This window comes from Aspergillus stella-maris, assembly GCF_047715825.1.
Source record: "Aspergillus stella-maris strain CBS 113639 unplaced genomic scaffold BDV14scaffold_107, whole genome shotgun sequence".
Classification (NCBI taxonomy): Eukaryota; Fungi; Ascomycota; class Eurotiomycetes; order Eurotiales; family Aspergillaceae; genus Aspergillus; species Aspergillus stella-maris.
In genome coordinates this window covers 57,960-78,602 of record NW_027396901.1, presented here as the reverse complement: position 1 = coordinate 78,602, position 20,643 = coordinate 57,960, and the positions used below count along the sequence as shown (strand labels likewise).

At 49.2% G+C, this 20,643-nt stretch overlaps 9 protein-coding genes across 9 annotated transcripts; 3 read left to right on the top strand and 6 right to left on the bottom strand.

Moving 5' to 3' along the window:
• Positions 1–2,357: 2,357 nt before the first annotated feature.
• BDV14DRAFT_193916 (uncharacterized protein) lies at positions 2,358–4,598 on the top strand (the record flags this gene model as incomplete). Its single annotated transcript, XM_073771844.1, has 4 exons — positions 2,358–2,383; positions 2,845–3,193; positions 3,230–4,024; positions 4,071–4,598. 4 exons carry the CDS (start codon positions 2,358–2,360, stop codon positions 4,596–4,598), a joined length of 1,698 nt encoding a protein of 565 aa, XP_073622261.1.
• BDV14DRAFT_184972 (glutathione S-transferase family protein) lies at positions 4,592–5,697 on the bottom strand. The gene has a single exon (XM_073770596.1). The coding sequence runs from the start codon at positions 5,561–5,563 to the stop codon at positions 4,697–4,699; it is 867 nt and encodes a 288-aa protein (XP_073622260.1). The 5' UTR covers positions 5,564–5,697; the 3' UTR covers positions 4,592–4,696.
• A 517-nt stretch (positions 5,698–6,214) lies between these two features.
• Positions 6,215–7,809, bottom strand: BDV14DRAFT_205845 (FAD-binding oxidoreductase; the record flags this gene model as incomplete). The annotated part of the gene is made up of 2 exons (XM_073774809.1): positions 6,215–7,639; positions 7,696–7,809. 2 exons carry the CDS (start codon positions 7,807–7,809, stop codon positions 6,215–6,217), a joined length of 1,539 nt encoding a protein of 512 aa, XP_073622259.1.
• A 498-nt stretch (positions 7,810–8,307) lies between these two features.
• BDV14DRAFT_193913 (Zn(II)2Cys6 transcription factor) lies at positions 8,308–10,080 on the top strand (the record flags this gene model as incomplete). The annotated part of the gene is made up of 4 exons (XM_073771843.1): positions 8,308–8,689; positions 8,766–9,082; positions 9,131–9,258; positions 9,312–10,080. The coding sequence occupies 4 exons, from the start codon at positions 8,308–8,310 to the stop codon at positions 10,078–10,080; spliced, it is 1,596 nt and encodes a 531-aa protein (XP_073622258.1).
• A 634-nt stretch (positions 10,081–10,714) lies between these two features.
• On the bottom strand, positions 10,715–11,914 carry BDV14DRAFT_184971 (uncharacterized protein). Its single transcript, XM_073770595.1, has one exon. The coding sequence runs from the start codon at positions 11,614–11,616 to the stop codon at positions 11,404–11,406; it is 213 nt and encodes a 70-aa protein (XP_073622257.1). The 5' UTR covers positions 11,617–11,914; the 3' UTR covers positions 10,715–11,403.
• BDV14DRAFT_184970 (uncharacterized protein) lies at positions 11,897–12,869 on the top strand. Its single transcript, XM_073770594.1, has one exon. The coding sequence runs from the start codon at positions 12,095–12,097 to the stop codon at positions 12,788–12,790; it is 696 nt and encodes a 231-aa protein (XP_073622256.1). The 5' UTR covers positions 11,897–12,094; the 3' UTR covers positions 12,791–12,869.
• Positions 12,870–15,404: 2,535 nt separating this feature from the next.
• Positions 15,405–15,850, bottom strand: BDV14DRAFT_205843 (uncharacterized protein; the record flags this gene model as incomplete). Its single annotated transcript, XM_073774808.1, has 2 exons — positions 15,405–15,492; positions 15,594–15,850. 2 exons carry the CDS (start codon positions 15,848–15,850, stop codon positions 15,405–15,407), a joined length of 345 nt encoding a protein of 114 aa, XP_073622255.1.
• An 860-nt stretch (positions 15,851–16,710) lies between these two features.
• Positions 16,711–19,001, bottom strand: BDV14DRAFT_184968 (pepsin-like aspartic protease). Its single transcript, XM_073770593.1, has 3 exons — positions 18,349–19,001; positions 17,972–18,296; positions 16,711–17,925 (listed from the first exon to the last, which is right to left on the bottom strand). The coding sequence occupies exons 1-3, from the start codon at positions 18,547–18,549 to the stop codon at positions 16,805–16,807; spliced, it is 1,647 nt and encodes a 548-aa protein (XP_073622254.1). The 5' UTR covers positions 18,550–19,001; the 3' UTR covers positions 16,711–16,804.
• A 471-nt stretch (positions 19,002–19,472) lies between these two features.
• On the bottom strand, positions 19,473–20,606 carry BDV14DRAFT_206954 (DUF202 domain-containing protein; the record flags this gene model as incomplete). Its single annotated transcript, XM_073775040.1, has 2 exons — positions 19,473–20,104; positions 20,195–20,606. The coding sequence occupies 2 exons, from the start codon at positions 20,604–20,606 to the stop codon at positions 19,815–19,817; spliced, it is 702 nt and encodes a 233-aa protein (XP_073622253.1). The 3' UTR covers positions 19,473–19,814.
• Between the last annotated feature and the right edge of the window lie 37 nt (positions 20,607–20,643).

The window sequence follows — 20,643 nt, the reverse complement described above, 5'->3', positions numbered from 1 at the left end:
AGAAGAGCAAAGTAGAAGATGCAATAGTAACTTGGTTCGTACTGGCGATCTGACTATGTTACTGTAAACTGAAGATAAGGCACGAGAGGCAGAAAGTAAATACAGGTGAGTAATGAACGTCCTTATATACACCCCTCGTCGTCCCGCTCGTCCTCGCGGGGGCCCGCGGGGGACGGCGGTTCCGCGTGCTCGTCGTCCTCCCTTGGGGGCGACTGGCACGATCTCGCAGCGTCCTCATCGTCCTCAGTAGGGGACGCTGGGCACGCTCGGATCGGAACAACGTTCCTCCTAGCGCCGTCGTATCACGCCGGTGAGGCGCCTGATTGATTGGCTGCCGTTTGTTCAGCCTTTCTAACAGACTTCTTACCTTTAAAGGGTTTGGCCTTGTTTGCCTTAATACCCTTAAAACTCTTAAGGCTACTAATCTCGCTAGCCATGGAAGTAACCATTTGCTTTAATTGTTCAAGCTCGCTAGGCTAGGCTATAGTAGCCAGAGCCTTAGGGGTGTTTAAGGTGGTAGACATGTTAATGGTAAATGCTTCTCTTCTTGAAATAAGGGTGCCTTATTATTAAATAAGGTTAGGGTTATCCTGCTAAGTATTAAATTGGACCTTAGGTATTCTAATATCAAGAGAGAGAAGAGCAAAGTAGAAGATGCAATAGTAACTTGGTTTGTACTGGCAATCTGACTATGTTACTATAAACTAAAGATAAGGCACAAGAGGCAGAAAGTAAATACAGGTGGGTAGTGAGCGTCCTTTTATACCTTGCCTGGATATTTCACTCCCGGGTGAAATATCTCTTCCCTCGTCCTCGTCGTCCTCGCGGGAGGCCGCGGGGGACGACGGTTCCGCGTGCTCGTCGTCCTCTCCCGGGGACGACCGGCACGGTCTCGAGCGTCCTCCTCGTCCTCACCTGGGGACAATGGGCACGTTCGGGTCGGAACAACGTTCCTCCTAGCGCCGTCGTATCACGCCGGCGAGGCGCCTGATTGATTGGCTGCCGTTTGTTCAGCCTTTCTAACAATAGATTATTACCAGGTAGTTGCCTTGTGGGTTAATATCTAGTAAGGCTTTAATAGTTATTAGGCACTCTTTAGCTGTTAATAGGCTATAGCTTAAAGTAATCCTGGCCCATATCTCTACTGCAAGTGCCAAATCTTCCTAGCTAATTATTTCTTGTACATGGGATGCAATTGACTAGAGTATCCTTGTATATAGGATCTTATTTTTTATTTACCAACAGGTAATATTAATTTTATTGCCTTTAGGTGGCTTAGTTTAATTAAGGATGTCCTTTGCCTTAATTATATGGGCGTCTATTAAAATTAAATCATGCCATAAAGTATAGTTGTTCTAGCCATTAAAAATAGCTGGTTTTTGGGTACTAAACTTTAACTTGGCCAGTTTTTAGATATATTCCTGCTCATGGTGTATAAGATCTAGCTGTTAAATCTTTATAGATTGCTTGTAGGAGGCATTTTCCTGTGGTTGCTATATAAAGGATTAAGATTGCTCTACTTATATCTCGCGCCTGATATCTTTGCACATTTGCTAGGTTATCTCCTTGTATAGTTGGTAGAGTAGTTTAGCACGCATTTCCTTTATAGTTATGGTAGGGTCGTCTGATTTGCCTTTAGTGGTTAAATCTATTAATATTAAACTATTGGTAAATATCTCCAACGTGTAAGATTAATTCCTTGTTGTTTGTTAGGGGTTGGTATGTTTGTACTAAACTATACCATGCCTATATACACGAAGGGTCTGTTGAAGAAGAAGAGGTACAGGCGCTGTGTGCGGAATAAGAAATGGAGGGCAGTAAGCGAGGGTGGGTCATCGTACGAGGTCGCGTAGCGACCGAGTTCTGTCTCTTAGGGCACCTCGTACGAGGGGCCCATAACATTGTTATCTGGAATTGTACTTGGTTTAATTTGGCGCCTTGTAAGGCTTTTGGTGGCATTCTAGCAAGAAAATGCCTTTATTATAGTTCCTAATCCAAGGATCTATAATATTGTTGTTGTTATGGGCCCCTCGTACGAGGTGCCCTAAGAGACAGAACTCGGTCGCTACGCGACCTCGTACGATGACCCACCCTCGCTTACTGCCCTCCATTTCTTATTCCGCACACAGCGCCTGTACCTCTTCTTCTTCAACAGACCCTTCGTGTATATAGGCATGGTATAGTTTAGTACAAACATATCAACCCCTAACAGTTGTTTACCCCCCCTTGTACAGGTTTAGGGTGCTAAAAATTCGCGTAGCAAGTTGCTTGGGGCTTCAAGAATTAGTTCTGCATATCATATACTAGCAAGAAACCATATTCTCTACGCGTAGAGGGCTCATTACCTGTGGGAAGCGATGGATGTTCTTCCATTGGGTGGCTGGTATGGCCGCCTAGCTAAGATAACTCTACCTGACTAATGTATGACTAAACGAGGTCGACCCTAGGGGCAGGCGGTAACGGGCGGCAGTATGCTCCGACAAAAGTATGAGACCACGTGATCTCTAGCTGCCAAGCTACTCCAAACCCCTGAGGATTCGACCCCTCAATAGAGAGAGAGAGACATCGTCAAGAAGAATCTATCGAAGGAATAGAATTGAGCCCTATCAGTAAAGGCATCCGCTCCTTAGTAGGCTACGTGCGTGTAGTCGATACAGACGTCATTCTGCCCTCTCCTTCCCCTGGGCCTGTTGTATTCTCAACAGTTCGCAAGGCAAGCATTATTTATTCCCGCCGACCCCCGCTGAGGCTCTATTACTCCTTGACCCATACAAATATTCTCAAAAATGGCTTTACAACTCCTGAGCTCGAGCGAAGACATATTGTCTCTTGTCTTCAGCACAGTTCCAAACAAGACCTCTGTAGTCTCTGCCTGATCTCACACTCTTTTAACGCCATCGCAACACCAATCTTGTACAGATCAATCAACCTCATCGAGCCCGACCGCGACCCATTTTTCAATTTGTGGGGGCGGCCTGAAGAGAAGGCTCAAAGAGCTAAGAAGGCGCGAGGCAGGCGCCAGTGGCTCCTTCTATCTCGACTAGAAGATGAAGCAAACGAGACGCTACGAAACCTCGTGCAGGAGGTTAACCTCTCTGTATCGAAAGACAGTGGAGACGCGGATTTTATCGACCATCTGACCAAGGATAGCCGACTTTGCAACCTCCTCAACAAATTGTCAAATCTGAGACACGTACACCTTGGCTTGAAGTAATCGATAACCGACGAGATCATCAACACCATCTCTAACCACACACGAAAACCCTCGCTAAGCCTATCACTACGGAACATCGAAAAAGCATTAGAAACAATCTCATTCAGAGAAGAGCCCCTTGCGTGTTTAACAGACCTAACTGCAACTATAAACCCATACTATGATCGTACGGGCCCCAACAAAGTCATGCTGCAGGTTCAAGACTTATTCTTCAACTCACCTAATCTCCGCACGTTCTCATTGAGCGTATCTGGCAACTACGGCAGGTGCATGAATGATAGACCGCGGTTTTCAAACGTTACTTCGTTCCGACTTCTGGGGGCGGAGAAATTTCCCCCGCTTAACGACTTAAGGCTCGATGGGTACCGTATTAATGATGCCGAGTGGTATTACTGGCAGCAGGGGCTTGACTGGGGTAGATTGTCTAGTTTGACCATCGGTCCGCAGAATGCTTTTGGGACTCTTAAGCGCTTGGTGGGATATGTCACGTCCCTCAAGACACTTAGGGTATATCGATATCCTAATCTGAGGTGGCGGGGGGAAGGGAGCGATCCGGTGGCAATGGAGTTGGAAGAGCTGTTGAAGTCTCTTGATGGGCTGGAGGAGTTGGAAGTCAGGGGTGTACCGGTTTCTGTTGAAGTTGTGGGCTTGCATAAAGGTTCGAAGAAGTTGTGTTTACACGAGGAAGAGACTGCGAGTGAAGGTAACCAGCGGAACCTATTGACACTGGACGAGGTGAAGCATATCAAGAAATGCTGCCAGAAACTGAGGGACTTGAAGGTCAAGATAAAGATTGGAGATAGTGAGATGGTATGCTTCATGCTATACAAACTGACCATAGCTGACAATGTAGCAGAACGAGGACCTTTTCTACGAACTCGCAACATCCTTCCCCCAGCTTGGCTCCCTCTCCCTGCACTTTGAAATTGGCCTCAAAAAAGTATTTATCCGCTCAATACCGTCAGGTCCGACGTGCCTCAGACTCAATCCTTCCGACGAGGACACCCCGGCCACTTTACCACCATTAACAACTACAACAGCACTCAGCATCGGCAAACGTTTCTTCGACATCCGCCGAGAAGCAGACATCGAGATTACGCCCTGGTTCACACTGACCCTCTGGACGGGGAACTACATCCGGTGCTGGGGGCAATTGGAGCCGAAACTTGTGAATTTGGAGAAATTGCTCACCTCGACATTTGAAATCAGTGTACCAAACTTACAAAGTGGAGAAGTGCAAATGAGGCACTTGGAGAAGGAGGAGCTGGATATGCATACGTCTCGCAAAAAGGATTCTGGAGGCAGCTGTCGGTTTAGGATTCAAGATCTTGCAAAGCGAGTTAGGGCTGTTTCGGGGGAGAATGAAGCCATAAGAGACTTGTGAATGAACATCGCCTAGTAGAAGTGAGAGCCCGCGAAGTCTTTGTCATTGCTTCTAATTATCTGCACCCTATTTTGATCTATATATCCACGGCCAACAATCTATTCAATAGTCAAATACATCTCCAGCGCCTCATACAACGTCCCAAACACACCCCCATGCCATCCCCTAATCTCCTCCCACTCATCAGCAGGCAAACACACCCTCAACATCCTTAACCACCCACCTACAATGAAATCCGCATAACAGACCCTCGCCCCCATAATAAACGGCCCGTCAGTATCCCTCCCAAACAACTTCGCAAGATCACCCAGAGTGCCCTGCAATGAAGCCAACAGCCCCTTCCTCATCTCGGATGTTGTAGCAAACTCCTCCCAACTCTTCTTCCCAGCCCTGCGACAGAATTCAGCCTTGGAAATCTTCTCTGTATCAGGATGGAATGGCATCCTCTCAACACAGAGCATAGTATGCATCGTAAACGCCGCGTCGACATGCCGATTGAATTCCGCGTACGCCAGATATCTTTCCCCCTTCGCAACCTCGCTAGCATTCGAAAGCGGCACCAATATCCCAAACTTATCATCGTACTCGAAATCCAATCTTGGCGGGGTGGAAGGAAACAATGCAGCACCCTCAGAGGGGTACGTCCTATCAAGATAGATCGCAATATCCAACGAATCACCAACGAATGTATCCGTCGCCGGATCATGCAAGATAGGCAGGGTATAAAAGTCCGATCCGTCAGCGAATTTCCGGCCCGCGGGGATGTGTAGTGATTGGCGGAGGTCGGCGATTGAGGGGAGGGCCACCCATTGTGTTTTGTAGGGGACGGCCTTGAAGTTTAGGGCTAGCCGGGACTTTGTGGGATTTGGTGAGCAGGCGGTTTCGGCGAGGGGGGGGCGCATTTGGATGTCGTAGAATGTTAGGGTCGGGATTGGGGGGTGAGGGGGGGTGGTGGTGGTGGTCATTGTTGCGGTTGAAGAGGATGTATGGTAGGACTTTTGAAGTAGATGATTGTGTTGGGATGTGTCCTGGCTGTCAGATATCAATACTGGAACTGCAATTGTTCTTGATCTCAATTGATGGAGAGATGGTTGTACGGAGAGTTTGTGGAGCGGCAATTGTGACGTTACCTGCGTCACGTGTGTTTAATTTATGTAGATTTAGAGTTTATGCAAGTTATTGTGCTCTTATTCCTGTAATCATGGTAACATCAAGCCCTAACCATTGTTTCTGACCCTTAAACCTTCCGCCATTCTATGTCACGATGCGCTTGTTCTTTGTAGAGCAAGCAAGTATACTCGGCCAGTGAGGTAAGCCCTCTGTCACCTAGCGCAATCCTACGGGATGACGTGCTGACAAGGTCTTACGGCGCCACCATAATGATACGGTGAGAGGGGAGCCATAGCTTTAGGGGATAAATAGCTCCGTTTAGTCCTAGCTTATCTCACTGGTAACTGCCGTTGCGATCTTTACCACCTAGTAGCGATGCTTACTATATGTCATTGCGTATCTCGCGTTATATCGAAAAGAGCTTCAGGAATTCGCTTCTAAGGTCAAATGCACGGACTAGGCTTAGACGAGTAGCAAACTATTGACTAATTGTGTGAAGATGACACTCATCCCTGAACCCTCGAAATCTTAAAACCACCAGGAAGCCTCCTCTGAAACAGTCCCTCGGGATCATACCTCTCCGCAATATCCTTCATATGCCTCACACTAACCTCAGGATAACTCCCCAACGGATCCTGGGCAAACCCCGCATAATTCAAATAAACGAGCTGATTATCTGTCCCCGTCTGCTTTGCATAACTCTCCAGCTCCGCTACCATCTCTTGCATCAGCGCAGAGGCAATCGCAAAACCAGACTGATTTGTATAGACAAACACCCCGGCCGTCCAGAGGACATTGTTACTATCACGTAGTGTCTCAGCAAACATATTCCCGCCCTTCTCGGCAGCGATATCAGCAAAGGAGGAAGGAAGTGGCTGAAGAAAGATCAGGCTATAGAAGCTTTCCTTGCCAATGAGGGATTCCAGGTCACTGGCAAAGCGCCTGTGTGCTGTTGCGGCATGGGAAAGAGTCTTCTTGTCATTCTTGAACGTCAGCGTTTGCTGGAGCGTCCATGCGTCACCGGGGAGAGTTGAATCTAGCGCCGCCTGGTAAAGGGGCTGGACCTTTTGCGTAAATGGTGTTGCCTGCGGGATCTGAGCGAATTGATTGAAGGCCGTGCTATTTTCGACGCCATCGATATTGACTTCGATCGTTGCGAGGAGGTCTTGACCCTCGACGTGTGCGAGGATGGCAATGAGTGCGTCATCTTTATTCTCTTCTTGACTATCAGTAAAGTGCGAGACGGCGTTGACGAAGCGCGTCGTGTAATTCGCTGATATGGACCTTGTTCCTCTGGCGATATGCTTCTCAGGATACGCGTCCAGATCGTATCTTGTTACAATGCCGAAGTTGCTTCCACCGCCCTTGAGCGCCCTCCAGAGATCAGAATGCTCGTTCGTGTTTGCATTGACGATTGTGCCGTTCACAAGTACAACCTCGAAGTTCTTGACAGAGTCGCATCCGAAGCCCTGGTGTGCCATGTAATACGTTGAGCCACCACCGAGCAAGAATCCACCGACGCCAACGTCCCCATCTCGTCCGCCTGTCGTGACAACGCCATACTTGTGTAGTTCGGCATAGACGTCCTGCCATTTCGCGCCTGGACCCAAGGAGGCAGTATTACTCGCCTTATCGTACGTAGTCGAGTTCAGGTACTTTAAATCAATCGTAACGCCCTGCTCAATATTATTCGAAGAGCCAAGATTATGGCCGCCTGCTCGGACTGCAATGTGCCAGTCTCCCGCGCCATCATTGACGTTTAGCAGGGTAGTAACGGCGGTAGAGACCTCGGCGGCGTTTTGTGGTTGGACGAGACAGTAGGGATGGCGACGGGTGTTCAGAGCCCAGTAGGAATCGATTCGGGGTTCGTAGGCTTTGTCGAGGGCTGTGAGAACTCGGGAGCCTAGGCCGGCGAGTATTAGGGCGTCACACTGATGGGTCGCAGGGTTAGTTGATATGGTTGTTGACAGCTGGGGAGAGAGCTTACGGGTGGGTACCCGGTTGCAGTGCTTGTATTTGACCAGCTTGCAGAAGCGGCGATGGGGGTAATGAAGGCCGTTATGGCCGTAACCACGAGGCCTATAGGTACGGCTGGTAGCATTGTGCGGTATGACAATTAAACACGAAAGCAAACGCAGGCTTTCTTGGATTGAACAATATTGGTTGTCTGGAGGGGTAATTCTTCCTCGAGAAGGACGAGAGCTCTTATTTATACCTGCTTCCTCGACATCCTGCCTACGTAGACTCCAAGTATATACAACAAGGCACTTAACCCATTTCGTATAAACACCACGCCAAGACTGACGATCAGCGACGATCTCCAGGCCCCAAACGTCACATCTCAGCCTCAGCCCCCAAATGGCCCCCAAAAGGCAATCTCGTGGAGTCGTGGACACTGCGCCTCCTCGCCATGCCCGATGTACATCTTTCAGCTGCACTTTTCACGTCTTAGATGGGAAAGATATATAGCCAAGCTTTCCTCGACTTCATCCGTACTGCAGCCGAGAAATCTTCAGCAAGCCAATGCAGGATTAACGTCCACTGAAACGATATTTCGATTAAATGACGCCATCTATCCCTGTTGTACACACAGTAAATCATGAAGACGGACGACGGCCGAAAGCGGCACTGCTGGGAATGTCTCCGCCGTTGTCTAGTCTGTGACTTTACAGAGCCCCAGTGCAAGCGGTGTGTTAATTCTGGGACGCTATGTCCAGGGTATGGCGAGAAGAAGCCCCTGAGGCTCAACTGGATGGAGCCGGGGAGGGTCAAGTCCAAGACGAGGAAGAAGAAGGGGAAGAAGAAGGGGGAGACCGACAGTTCAAAGGTCGTGTGCACCAAGGAGAAGGATTCATACTTACCGTCCCCTCCGAAAACCAAGACCGGATCCAAGCCCAAACAGACGGTCTTCCAAGAGCGGATTATCCCTCGCCTAGCCCTCAAAACCAATGAGGATGCTTGTTGCGAGGCAATCGATTACTGTACGTTATGCCGACTATGCTATGCATACCTTATGCAGTAACCCTCGAGTACTAATCCTGGCACGCCTGTCCGCAGTCAACACAGCAATGTACCCAATCCTCAGCCGCAGCCAGTTCAAAAACCATCCAGGCGTGTATAAAATCCAGCCAGGCCATATAAAGGCTGGATTAAGCAGACCTGATTTCCTACGCCTCGACATTGTCTGCGTGGCTCTCAATCACCGTATGAACAGCAGCCATGATTTCACCGTGCAGCAGTCACTGGCACCGACGTACTATCACTTCCGAGGCCTGGTGCTACGCTCGTTGCATGAGGCAATGATTGTCGAGCGCAATGCGACTCAGAATGTAAATCATCTTATTGCCGGGATTTTGTCCCTTTTGCTAGCTGATGTACGTACCTTCTCATCTCTGTATCTGAAATACATTAATGCGTTGCAGGCTCACCACGGCGCATCACCTCATTGGCGTCTACATCTCAAGGGGATCCAGGAGCTCATTACTCTCCGCGGTGGCCTGCGCGCGATGTCTGGACCAGGCGTTGAGCCGCTTCTTCTCTGCTACGCATAGTACGCTTCTATAACACCTCTATTCCGAAGCGACATACTGACATTTGCAAAAGCATAACGGTACTAGGCGACACCACGACCCCAGCCTCGGAACTGATCATGAGCACGTCTCTCCTTGCCGAACTCGACACGATCCTCGAAGACCACGGGAAAGAGGTATACAGCTTTTACCCATTCCCAACACCTCTCTTTACAGCGGTCGTGAAGATAAATTGTCTGCGCGCTCGTGCAGCCATACGTCTTCTCGTAACAACACACGTCGAGGATCTAACGACTGAAGCTGAAGAACTCCTGATACAGATTGCATCTTTCTCACCAGAAGCTTGGGCTCGGTCGCGGTGCTCATCGCCATCAAACACAGCCAAACACGGTGCAGAAAGTGAAGACCAAAAAAGCGACGAAAAACACTGGACACTCCTAGGAACCCTCATGCAATCCGCCATAACAATATACTGTATATCCTCGCTGCAATCCCTCTCTATCCTCCCTCGTTCACCTTCCTTGACAATCTGTCACACAGCAAACCGTCAACTCTTACATTCACTTCTCCAGAATGTTTCTGAGGGGAACTTCCTTGGTACATTTGTCTGGCCGCTTGTTGTGCTAGGCGTCAACGCGGGAAACGATGCGATGACAATGCGTGCGTTTGTGCGGAATGCGCTGGGTCCAATATCGAGAGATCAGGGAAGCCATGTCCCACTTATGGCGAGGGCTATGCTGGAGAGGTTCTGGGTCAGTGGGAAGAGGAATTGGGATGAATGCTTTGAGCGGCCTTGTGCGCTTGCGATGCAGTGGACTGTTAATCGGGCGAATTTACGGTAGTGCTCCGGGAGTACCTAGTAATTTGCTAACATGCATGCTTTTGAGGGGCTTCACGGTGCAGTTCCGCCGAATAAAATAGATCAAATAAGACCATGCTGCACCTGTAGATGTATGAGAGCTTATGTGCATAAATCCTGCAGGCATAAAGGGCTTAGTCAGATTCGCTAACGTATTTCACGGGTCGACCGACCGCACGGGTAGTCCGACCGACCTGTATTGCATACTAAACATGACTTTTTGACCTTCTATATCTCAACAACAAATGCTTGGTAAGCTATTATGGTAAGTACGCCTCCAAAATAGGCTTTTAAAAGCCTAATAGACCTGTTTTTAGAGGACCCTCTAGTCTTTTTTAAGCTGATATATAAAAATACCAAAAATACACCTGTATTTTTGGTCACTGGGGGTTCTAGACATAATTAAGAAAAATCCCCTTAGCATAGGCTTATATACTATATAGTTAAGCTATAATATAACTTATAAGATCTCAATATCTTTAGTTGTTGAGATATAAAGGTTTAAAAAAGTCTTGTTTAGTATGCAATACATGGTCGGTCGGACTACCCGTGCGGTCGGTCGACCCGTGAAATACGTTAGCGCGGGGAGCGACTTCCACGTTGAAAAGCATCAACAACCCGATCATGACATGTTAGGTGATTGCTAAAAGTTCCAATCCCTCGCAGTTGCCTTGTATCAATCAGAATGGGATATGGGCTACGGTGCCAGTCTACGCATTGATGAAACAGGGAAATGTCCGCGTCTGGTCTATGTAGCTGAGCACGGACAGTGGGACATGGTCAAGCTCCTTGTTGACAGCGGATACGACGTGAATAGCGTCGGCACGTCCAGGGGCGATGAATGCGGCTGTTTGGTTCACGCTGCTAATCAGGGAAACGTCGAGATGGTAAAGTACTTCCTCGAACATGGAGCAAAGTATGATATTTGCGAATATTATGAAGATGATGATGATTACAAGGTTTGGGACTACTCACAAAACCCACTTGCTTGTGCTTTGAGAAAAGGTCATTTGAATGCCGCCCGTCTCTTGCTGGACCATGGTGCCCATGCTAGCTTGACAATGGTGCCTGATCTGTGGGACTCTGACTGTATTGACGGCGTTAATTTCCTCTTAGAAACGGTCGATTGTGACACTCAAAACTTGGACGACGGTACAACAACCATGCTTGGACATGCTGCCGCCGCCTGTGGCTCCACAAGTATCCTTGAAAGCTTGTTGAAGAACGGGTGGGACATCAACTCAATAATAAAGGTAGATGATTCTTGCTTCAACCTAACGCCATTGACGTGGGCGTCACGGTATAATCAAGAAGAAGCTGCGCGGTTTTTGCTATCCCAGGGTGCAGATCCCATGGGCACTCCAACCCTCTCTGGCCAATTAGTGGGACACATGGCTCCTCTACAAATGGCGGCAACACATGGACACGAGGGTATTATCCAGCTCTTACTGGAAAATAACGCAAAGCTAGAACATGACGACGAGAACCCTGAAGACACAATCTGGATGTCTGGCCGCATTAACAAAAGGACCTTCCAGGTTTTCCTCAAACATAACGTGCCACTGGACCCGTACACATGGGATTTTGTCTGCAACACACGGCCAGAGTATATGCAGATGATCCTAGATGCAGGCTACAAAATCATGGAGCCACCTTTAGTCGGCGAAAATAACGAGCTCCTCGGCATAGTTGGCAACTGCGAAAAAGAGGCACTGGATGTCTACATCCAAAACGGCTTCAACCCGCGCCCGAACAACAACCAACACGAGAAAGAAGTCTTATTAGATGCCACCCGAAATGTTAACATCAACCTCCTCCGCTTTCTTCAATCTCAGGGCTTCAATCTGCGCCGTCCAGAGTGGCAAGCCGAGCTTCTTCAAGCCGCCGTATTAGGGCCTCGGTACTCCGGCGGCCCAAAAGCAGAAATCCTTGACTTTCTCCTCACCGAAGGTCTATCTCTTGAGGCACAAGATAAAAACTACGCCACACCTCTTCTTATGATTGCATCCCGCCGTTCTGACATTACCGAAATCCCGGCCGTGCAAACCCTGCTGGCATGCGGTGCTAATCCGTTTTTTGTCTCGCCAAGCGGCGACAGTCCGTTGATCGCGGCCGTGAAGCATCTAGGTATGATGAAAGAGGAAATAGTCAGTGCTCTTTTGGAGAGTATTGCGCAGCGTAAAGAGAAATACCCGCTTAGCTTGCTTGAGCCGATAATCCTTCGGGCCATTGGAATAATCAGCGAAGCAGAGGACGTGGCTGCACGGCGTCAAAATATCTCGCCTGAGCTACTCAAATTGATGTGTGAAAAGATTATGGGGATTAACCTTCGAGCAGAGGATGGGTCTGCACGACATCAAGATATTCCGCCTGAATCCATTGAGTGGGTGGTTGCCACCATTAGGGCGATTAACGATCCAGCGGGTGATGAATATCCACAGCCTCCATTTATCCCGCTTGAGGAGATTGATTATACGGTTGCTAGGGCTCGGGGGACTGACAATCCAGCGGGGGACCCTCCTTGGTTACTTCCATTTATCCCGATTGATGCAATACAATTGGTAATTGGTGAGGTTATGGAGAATCATAAACCCCTGGATCCAGCGGGGGATAGGACTGCGCGGCATTTGTGGAGCGTGAAGAAGTTGATCACACAGTTTTATTGGAGGTTGAAGTATCCTGTTCCTACATAGTCGCATTGGAGCCTCCGTCTTAAGTTTGGATATATGGTTTGATACTTTTCCATGTACATTTAGCACAGGGGACAGCTCCTATACCTTGTTTGAAAGCTAAATGGTCACTTTGGCCTTATGTATACCCCGACCTGTAAATTTGATGCCTGCTATCTGTCAAGTGATGACGGTGGCTGTCCCGAGTAACGATTTGATGGTATCAAGACCAGGCATTAGGTATACACCCCGCTTATGTATCTTCATAACACTCATCTACTAAGGCATCACTCAATGCACTCCATAGCCAGCGCCCACCATCCCTATACACGTCTCATTCTACTGCAAGCGCCATCAAGCTGTGGAAATTACCGAATCCCATAGAATCCCATTCCTCTAGGGTCATCGTAGCATTCAAACAACGAAGGAGGGGTAACGCGGAGACTACTTCCATGGTAGACACGCCACCTCCGCGACTCGCGCAGAGCATCAATGTCTAGACCTGATGATAACCAAGGCCGTAATAGTCTGTTAGCAGGTTGTCATGCTACAATTCTCCATGTTCCGGGCCCTGTCCACTATCGCGATACGGTGGCTGAGATCGAGGATCGTCCGTGCAGTAGACCTAATCCTGAGCTCCAACAGCGCTAGATGGTGAAATCGGGTTTCTTCAACCTGAAAAGCTGTACGGGTTCTTGAAATCGAGGCTATGTTTAACTTCATGGCCTATGTGCAGCCCTATATGACGCATCTCGCCCGTCCACGGCTGCACCGGGTATATCGACTTCCCCCTCCATCCCACTTGCGATTTATATAACCCACCGCGATCTGGAAGTAGCATAACCTGCGTCTGTCTCTATCATAGACCAGAACCAACGATTCAAAGCATCAATACCCCTGTTCAATATGAGTCCATTGTTTGGCATGAGCAGTATCAAATCGTACGATTTGCCATGGAGCTGGGTACCTATCTTGATATCAGCCTTACTGGTGAGCGTACGATAATGCTATTGAGGAGTCAGACTGACCAGATTTAGTTGATGCCCTATGTCATCTACCAGATGACCTTCCATCCGCTGGCAAAATATCCAGGACCGTTTCTCGCAAAGTTCACTTTGTTGCGCTCAGCGTACTACGCTTGGCAAGGTGATGTACATCTTGCTACATGGCGTTGGCACCAGAAATACGGTAAGCCACTTAGCACTTCAAGAGCGCGCTGCCCGCGCGTGACTGACTGCCTTTCCCTTACCACTAGGCCCGGTGTTTCGGTACGGTCCCGATTTGCTAGTCTTCAGCAGTGCTACCGCCATGAGAGGTTCGATACCCACGGCTCGCTTAACTTCCTCGACGCACTTACTCAGAGTATAAGATCTGTATTCCGTCAAGTCCAATGTCTCCAAGGACCCTGGATATGTGGTACTCGGCAAGGACAAGTTGAACCTAGTTACCTTGGTTGACAAGAAGGAACACTCCAAACGTTGAAGATTAGTGGAAACTTCATTCTCCATGTCCAACATCAAGACATTTGAGTCAAATATGCTGCAATACGTGCAGCGATTTGTTAATGCTCTTCGGCCACAAATCCAAAACAGCTGCTGGGGCCCTGCCACTGATATCTCTGACTGGTCCTCCTACTTGACCTTTGATGTTATGGCAGGTTTTCTCTTTGGACTCAAATATGACCTCTTGCAAAGTACTCGCTGGAGGCATATTGTGCACGACCTTGAGTGCACGAACTCGCGGCTATAAGTCTTGATGCATTTAAGTTGTTCTACATTGGACGACTCGACAAATGGTTGATTCCGGCCTCTACTCGTGCTTCTAGCAGCGTCCTTAAGTTTATGAGCCAGTTACTTCGCGATTATCCTCATCGCGAGGTGGGAAAGCACACTTATGCCTTTACGAAGCTCACGGGTACTGTAGGAAAGGATGGTAGACCAATGATAAGTCCTAAATCTGGCAGATGCTATGTATTCGTATTTCATCAGCAGCTGGATGATTTTAAACCGTGTGGACTGAATTGTCTTAGGTTTATGAATGGTGGCGAGTGTAACGGGCGGCTTCTTTTTAGGCCGACGGATAGTACATATTGTGAGCACCATTTAATTTTTCCTGATAGGCAGTGCACAAGGGGACCGGGCTATGGTGATGGTGATTAGAGAGGTTTCGGTCTCATAGGATGTGGGAGGCGTTTACTCAGGTTGTCTGGTATTGTGATATTCGTTCCGGTCTCGGTTGCCATCTTTTTCTCGTATGCAGGAGGTTGCGAGGGCATGAGGTCTGAGTAGATAATCAGGCTGATGCTTCAAGCCTAGATTTAACCTCTTTCTCAGTCTCCTTTCCCGATATTACCTCATTGGATCTAATCTCACGATTCCCATTCCGAATCCATATTACAAAATACGATTGTCTACTTGCATAGACTATTCCCTCTCCTTCATGACTAGACTGATTGAGTAGGAGGGAACATTTGATATTGCTTTGCAAAACGCCACCTACTAACTACCTTTAGAGCGTACCCTATTGCCGTAGCCAGGCCCACAATACTTCTACTGCCTTAATACCCATCCAACCCTCAGTAGATAGGCTCTCAAAGCCAACACCATCCCTCTCGTCACTTTGCCTGGTTCAAAAAGTGTCACTGGAGTCTTGACAAGCGAGAACTACCAGTAACTACTCCAAATATAACCACGATGCAGAACTCGAACACAGAGAAACTCAATGTGCTGCAAGTGATATCAGCCAAACCCACCTCAACATCCCCATCTACCACATCCACCCTATCATCAATAATAGTAGGTATCAAAGCTGCCTCCTCTTCAACCACTGCACAGCCCCATCCTCATCCTGATGCGTAGAAGAAACAGCCCCATCATAAGCAAGATTATTCAGTACCACAAATCCAAATTGGTTCTTGCCAAACCCTCCATTCCAGAGTGTCTCGATGAACGCGAATGTCGCGATCACAATGGGCGTTTTGGTGCTGTCGTAGTCGATTATCGCTTGTGCGACGTCGGGGTTTGGCATTACCGTTAGTCGGACGACGAGGAAGTTGGTGTCGTGTTCGATTATTTCGAAGGACATTGTGGGGGTAAGTTTGGTTTGGTAGATTGGGTGGGTTGAATGTTGGACTGGAGTGGAGTGGACTTCGGGATGGCGAGGTGAAGGTGGAAGATTCGAGTATAGGTAGGTAGGTAGGTATATATGTGGAACAGTAAATACTTTCTTCGTTCGCCGCCCGATTCCTGTAGTTAGGGAAGGATAGTAAACGTTTTACTGCGGCTCATGAGGAGCTATTTAAATGCACCCTTAAAAAAGCTCCCTTCCCTAAATCGCATTCACATGCCATGCCAGCGCACCATAACCACTCCTTTAGGGCAATCCGCCGCAAGTCCGAGCCTTGCATGGCCAACTAAAGAGCCCCAAGCGTACCTAGTCAGTACTCCGCAGCCATACGAATGCACAATGCACAAGGCTCTGATAGCCAGGACCAGCCAGTAACGTCAGCATCTAGATATCTGGTGCTAAGTACAGCCTCGTCGGAGCTGGGCACATCCAGCTTTCCCCACTCACCAAAGACAATGACGTGGGTTAAGCCATTACCGTCATGGCTGTACTACTGATTAGCTGTACATAAGCTCGTTGGAGAGATACCGGCGGTTCGGCTGGCGGTCCCGATTTGTCGCTTGCTTTGAGTGACGAGTATCCGCTGGACGTGGATATGGTGGGGGTCTCCGCATCCAGTTGCCTGGGCTATCTATTTACCTGGTCATATCTTACCTTTACCTTGGTATCTTGGATATATACCTAGTAGGCTATGGTCAAATCAATGAGGTGAGGTCATCTACCTACCCGACGCGCTCATACGATCCTAGTTCTAGATCTAGTCACTACATCCAATCTGCAGATGAATCGAAGCACGGGTAGGGCATACTTTAATTCGAGTGAGTATATATGTTGATGTAGACAAGCCGCCACTTAAGACTAGTAATGTGGAGCCAGACGATGAATAAAGAGGCATCTCAGGTACAACAATCATCATAACCCAAAGACTATCGCGATACCACCGACACCCAGTCCCAAGCTGAGCAACATAGGATCCCACCGCACACCAGACGACCCTCCCGTATCCGTATCGCCCTCCGAGTCCGAGTCCGAGCCTGAGCCCGAGCCACTTCCCGTCTCCTTAGGCGAAGACGTACCCGTACTATCCCCACCGCCACCCGACGCAGTCGTCGTAGAGCTCGTCCCCGTCTCCTCCGAATCAACCGAACTCGTCACAGTCCTACTCGGAAAAACCGGACTATTAGTCCACCCACTCGGCAAACTCAGACTCGTCCCACCCGTCACAATCGTCGCAGTGGTAACAACTTCATCTGCATCAATATCATCCGAGTCCGGAACGGGATCGTCTCCACCCCCAATTTCCAATATCTCATCATCGCCTGGATCCCGATTCGCCTGTGCGAGGGAAATTTCATTATTATCTAGATCGAAGACGACGTACGCGGAGCGCAGGAATGTGTCGCCTAGTATCGGGAAGAAATCGGCTGCTGGGAGAATTCCGAATAGACATGATTGTTCGCCGTCTATGTCGAATGTATTACCTGCATAGGCCATTGCGTCTTGAAGCACGAGTTCGGAGAGCGGGACGTTGATTGTTGCGCCGGAAAATGTGAATGAGATGACGTAGTCTGTTCGGCCGGAGAGGTATGTGTTGCAGGGTACGTAGCCGAATTGTTCGGGTTCGAAGAAGTGTACGTCTAGGTCGTTGTAGATTTGTTGGACGACGTGCGAGGGGAGATATGTGAGTGTTGAGCCGGAGTCTAGTAGGACGACGAAGGGGTCTGCGTCGAACGATTGATCGATGTCGTCGTCTTCGGATTCAACGCCGACTTCTGTGAGTGTGAGCCATAGGTGTGTGTATGTGTTTGTGTCGGCGTCGTAGGGAACGATTGGAAGTGTTTGTAATTCGCCGGTGTAATGCGCTGTGTTTACACCCCCGAAAAGAACGGATCCTTCATCTGAGCCGAGGTGGTTGAGCCAGAGGCTGTAGGCGTTTGAAGCGGTGATGTTATTACGCACGAGGAGTTCAGGGAGGTTAGGGTAGATGTAGCGCGAGCGGACGTTTGTGCTGTAGCCGATTCCTAGGATGCCCTCTTAACAGATCAATAAATTGCCTCATATTCTGGGATCGAGACTTACTGTCTATACTGGACTGAGTCGCAACGCCAAACTGTGCTTCTGGAATCTCCGCCCCCTCGATAGTCAAGGTATCGAGAGCGTAATATCCGTCCGCCGACGACGTATCGCCATATACAATCGAGAACTGATCATCAAGAGCCTCGGCCGAATCAGACGCCGTGGCATCGTACGTCCCTAAAGAGTCGCATCGTGCACCTTGCACATTGCAGACACGGTTAGATGTACTTAACACCCAAAGATCGCTGCTCCCAGTGTCGACCGAAACCTCAACGCGCTGCGGAGGATTTCCCAGGGTGAGATTTGTGGAGTAAATGTCCCCGCCATGCTGAGTTGGCAGTCAGAATAGTAATCCCAAGAATTGTAAGAATCTGACATACTGAATCACCAACAAGCTCAACGTCAACAGTCCCAGACTGCCTCTTCAGTCGTCGCCGATCTCTATTTATCGGGTCATTGTGGTGATTGCGCTTTAGTCCCAGCTGTAGAACGTGTGGTGAATCGCTCTGATGTAGTGATAATGCGGCAAGGCCAGGAACCACCGCAAGGGCAGCGAGCGAAGAGAAGGGTAAATTTCGCATGATGGCTCTATTCGCGTGAATAGGGTAAAGAACGGGAATGAAGAAATAAAAAGTCCCGAGGGCAGATCGTCAGACGGGCAACGGGGATTTATCTAGTACCCCTGTTGGTCATACCGTCATCGTCTAAAGTCGATTGTCGACTGTCGATCTAGCTCTGGGCATTGGGCAACGCCAGTAATCAGGATGCAGTTCTTCCTCGTTTGCCAGTGGCTCGAGCCATGCGAGGCCCGCTGGGCGCTGAAAGGGAACCACTGTTCAGCTGTGCTCAGATCTTGGCCTGCACACATCGCAAGTTGAAGAACCACATCAGTTTGAGGAGTGGGTCTGGAGCAAGGCTGCGGTTCAGGATTGTGGAGGAGAGGCCGTGATTGGGGGGTATCGGCATTGGCAGTGGCACTGAGCTGGTTGCCCGTTATTTTGATGTGACATTGCACTTGTACGCTGGCTTTTTTTGCTGAAACTTGAAACATGAGGATCTCCGGTGGACTCCGATAGGTTGTTTTCTTGTCTTGCCTACTGCTCAAACAGCCGCTGCCAGAGCCATGGGTCGAACCAAGGAACAGGTTCATGTTTCATATGGGCGCAATCCCGAGGTATACAGGGTGGGATTGTTGTGCTTGAAGGTGTTAAGGGTGTACAGAGAATAGGTTCACAAGGATATTGTATATTGAGTCTTGATCTGTTCCGATGACCGAATGCCGAATATATTGGACCATTTAATCTAGGGTGATCTCTTGTTAATGACGGAGGTGTTCTTGGCTGTGGGGTTCGTCTCAGTTTCAGGCCATAGCGCCGTGGATCGTTGAAGGTATCCACAACTGTTTCCGATCTGGGGTCCTATCTTGAGTTTGGATGTCGCTGTACTGTGTAAGAAGGCAAGCGATGTTGCACCTGTTCAGAGTTCATGTCGCAGTCGAGCTTTCTACGCTGCCGAAGGGTTGAGATGGCTGCCTCCAGTCAGCACTTTCAATCACGCAATAACTCTTGGCGTTGAGCAATTGCAAAGTTGTCCAACGCAACGCTGAATTGGTGGAACCGGCGTTAGTCGCTTATTCGTAGCCCGTCATATATATCCAAGCGTCCCCGGAGAAGCTGTTGTCATTTCTCGTGTTTCCAACCTTAACGCTGCTGCCAGAACGCAATATGCCCTCCATCGAGATCACGATATCGTCACAGCGACGAGAACCGATAGGACAAACGTCACGACCGTGATCTGGCAATCAGGAACTTATCAGCGTGGCGTCGCAATATCTCCCCGCGAAACATCAACCTACCGCAGTCACCAATATCGCAATGACATTCAACTCCCAACCCCCGGCATAAACCGTCCCCAGCGCAATCGCACTCTGCTGCTTCCAGAACCGATGCGCCCCAAGCACAGCAGTCACAATCGCCGCACAATGGCATGTAACGGATAGCGGAACGCCGACTTCATGATAACCGAGGCCGTGCGATGCGTGGGCGCCTTGGAGGCGGAAGAGCTGTGCGATGAGGACGCCTTGCATTGCCAATATTACGGAGGTGCGGATGTATGCTAGGAATGTTCGTTCGAGGGCTGACAAAATCACAAGTTCAGAGTTAGCAGAGCATTGAGGAACTGATGATGCGAGCGAAACGACCGCGACCGGGAACGAGAGAAACGCACCGAAATAATCCCTATTCTTCCTTTGCGAAACAGTGAGAACAACATGTCTCGTCCAAAACCGCGTTATCCGCCCGATAAAACCCTCGCGTTGTGGCTGGCTTTGAACTCGTTGGATCTGGCTTGCGCTTGTGTGCGAGACTGTCCGCCGCGTCGTTATCCGGTACTCGCCCGAGGAAATCGACCCCGTTGACTCGTCGTCATGCTGCGTTTCGATCTGATGGAGCTCAAGGGTATCGTCGTCGCGGTCGCAACTGGTTCTTCGCGAGGGACTGTTGATTGTGTTTGCTGTGCTGTGATTCTGGTCCTGCGATGGTTGAGAGTTGGGTCGAGACCGGTCGGGAACACACCCCACGGGGTTCTGGTTGACGGTGACACCAGGGCCTGGAAGAGAAGGAGGATGGGATTCTGCCATTGTTAAAGGCAAGGGGGCAAGGTCGGCATAGTTGGGC

Bases quoted from the DNA above. Each gene is read 5' to 3' on its own strand.
- BDV14DRAFT_184972 (XM_073770596.1), bottom strand. From the start codon at position 5,563: ATGACCACCACCACCACCCCCCCTCACCCCCCAATCCCGACCCTAACA.
- BDV14DRAFT_184971 (XM_073770595.1), bottom strand. From the start codon at position 11,616: ATGCGGCCAGACATCCAGATTGTGTCTTCAGGGTTCTCGTCGTCATGT.
- BDV14DRAFT_184970 (XM_073770594.1), top strand. From the start codon at position 12,095: ATGATTGCATCCCGCCGTTCTGACATTACCGAAATCCCGGCCGTGCAA.
- BDV14DRAFT_184968 (XM_073770593.1), bottom strand. From the start codon at position 18,549: ATGCGAAATTTACCCTTCTCTTCGCTCGCTGCCCTTGCGGTGGTTCCT. The intron at 18,297-18,348 runs GTATGTCAGATT...CTGCCAACTCAG, and splicing joins TTGAGCTTGTTGGTGATTCA to CATGGCGGGGACATTTACTC. The intron at 17,926-17,971 runs GTAAGTCTCGAT...TGATCTGTTAAG, and splicing joins GACTCAGTCCAGTATAGACA to AGGGCATCCTAGGAATCGGC.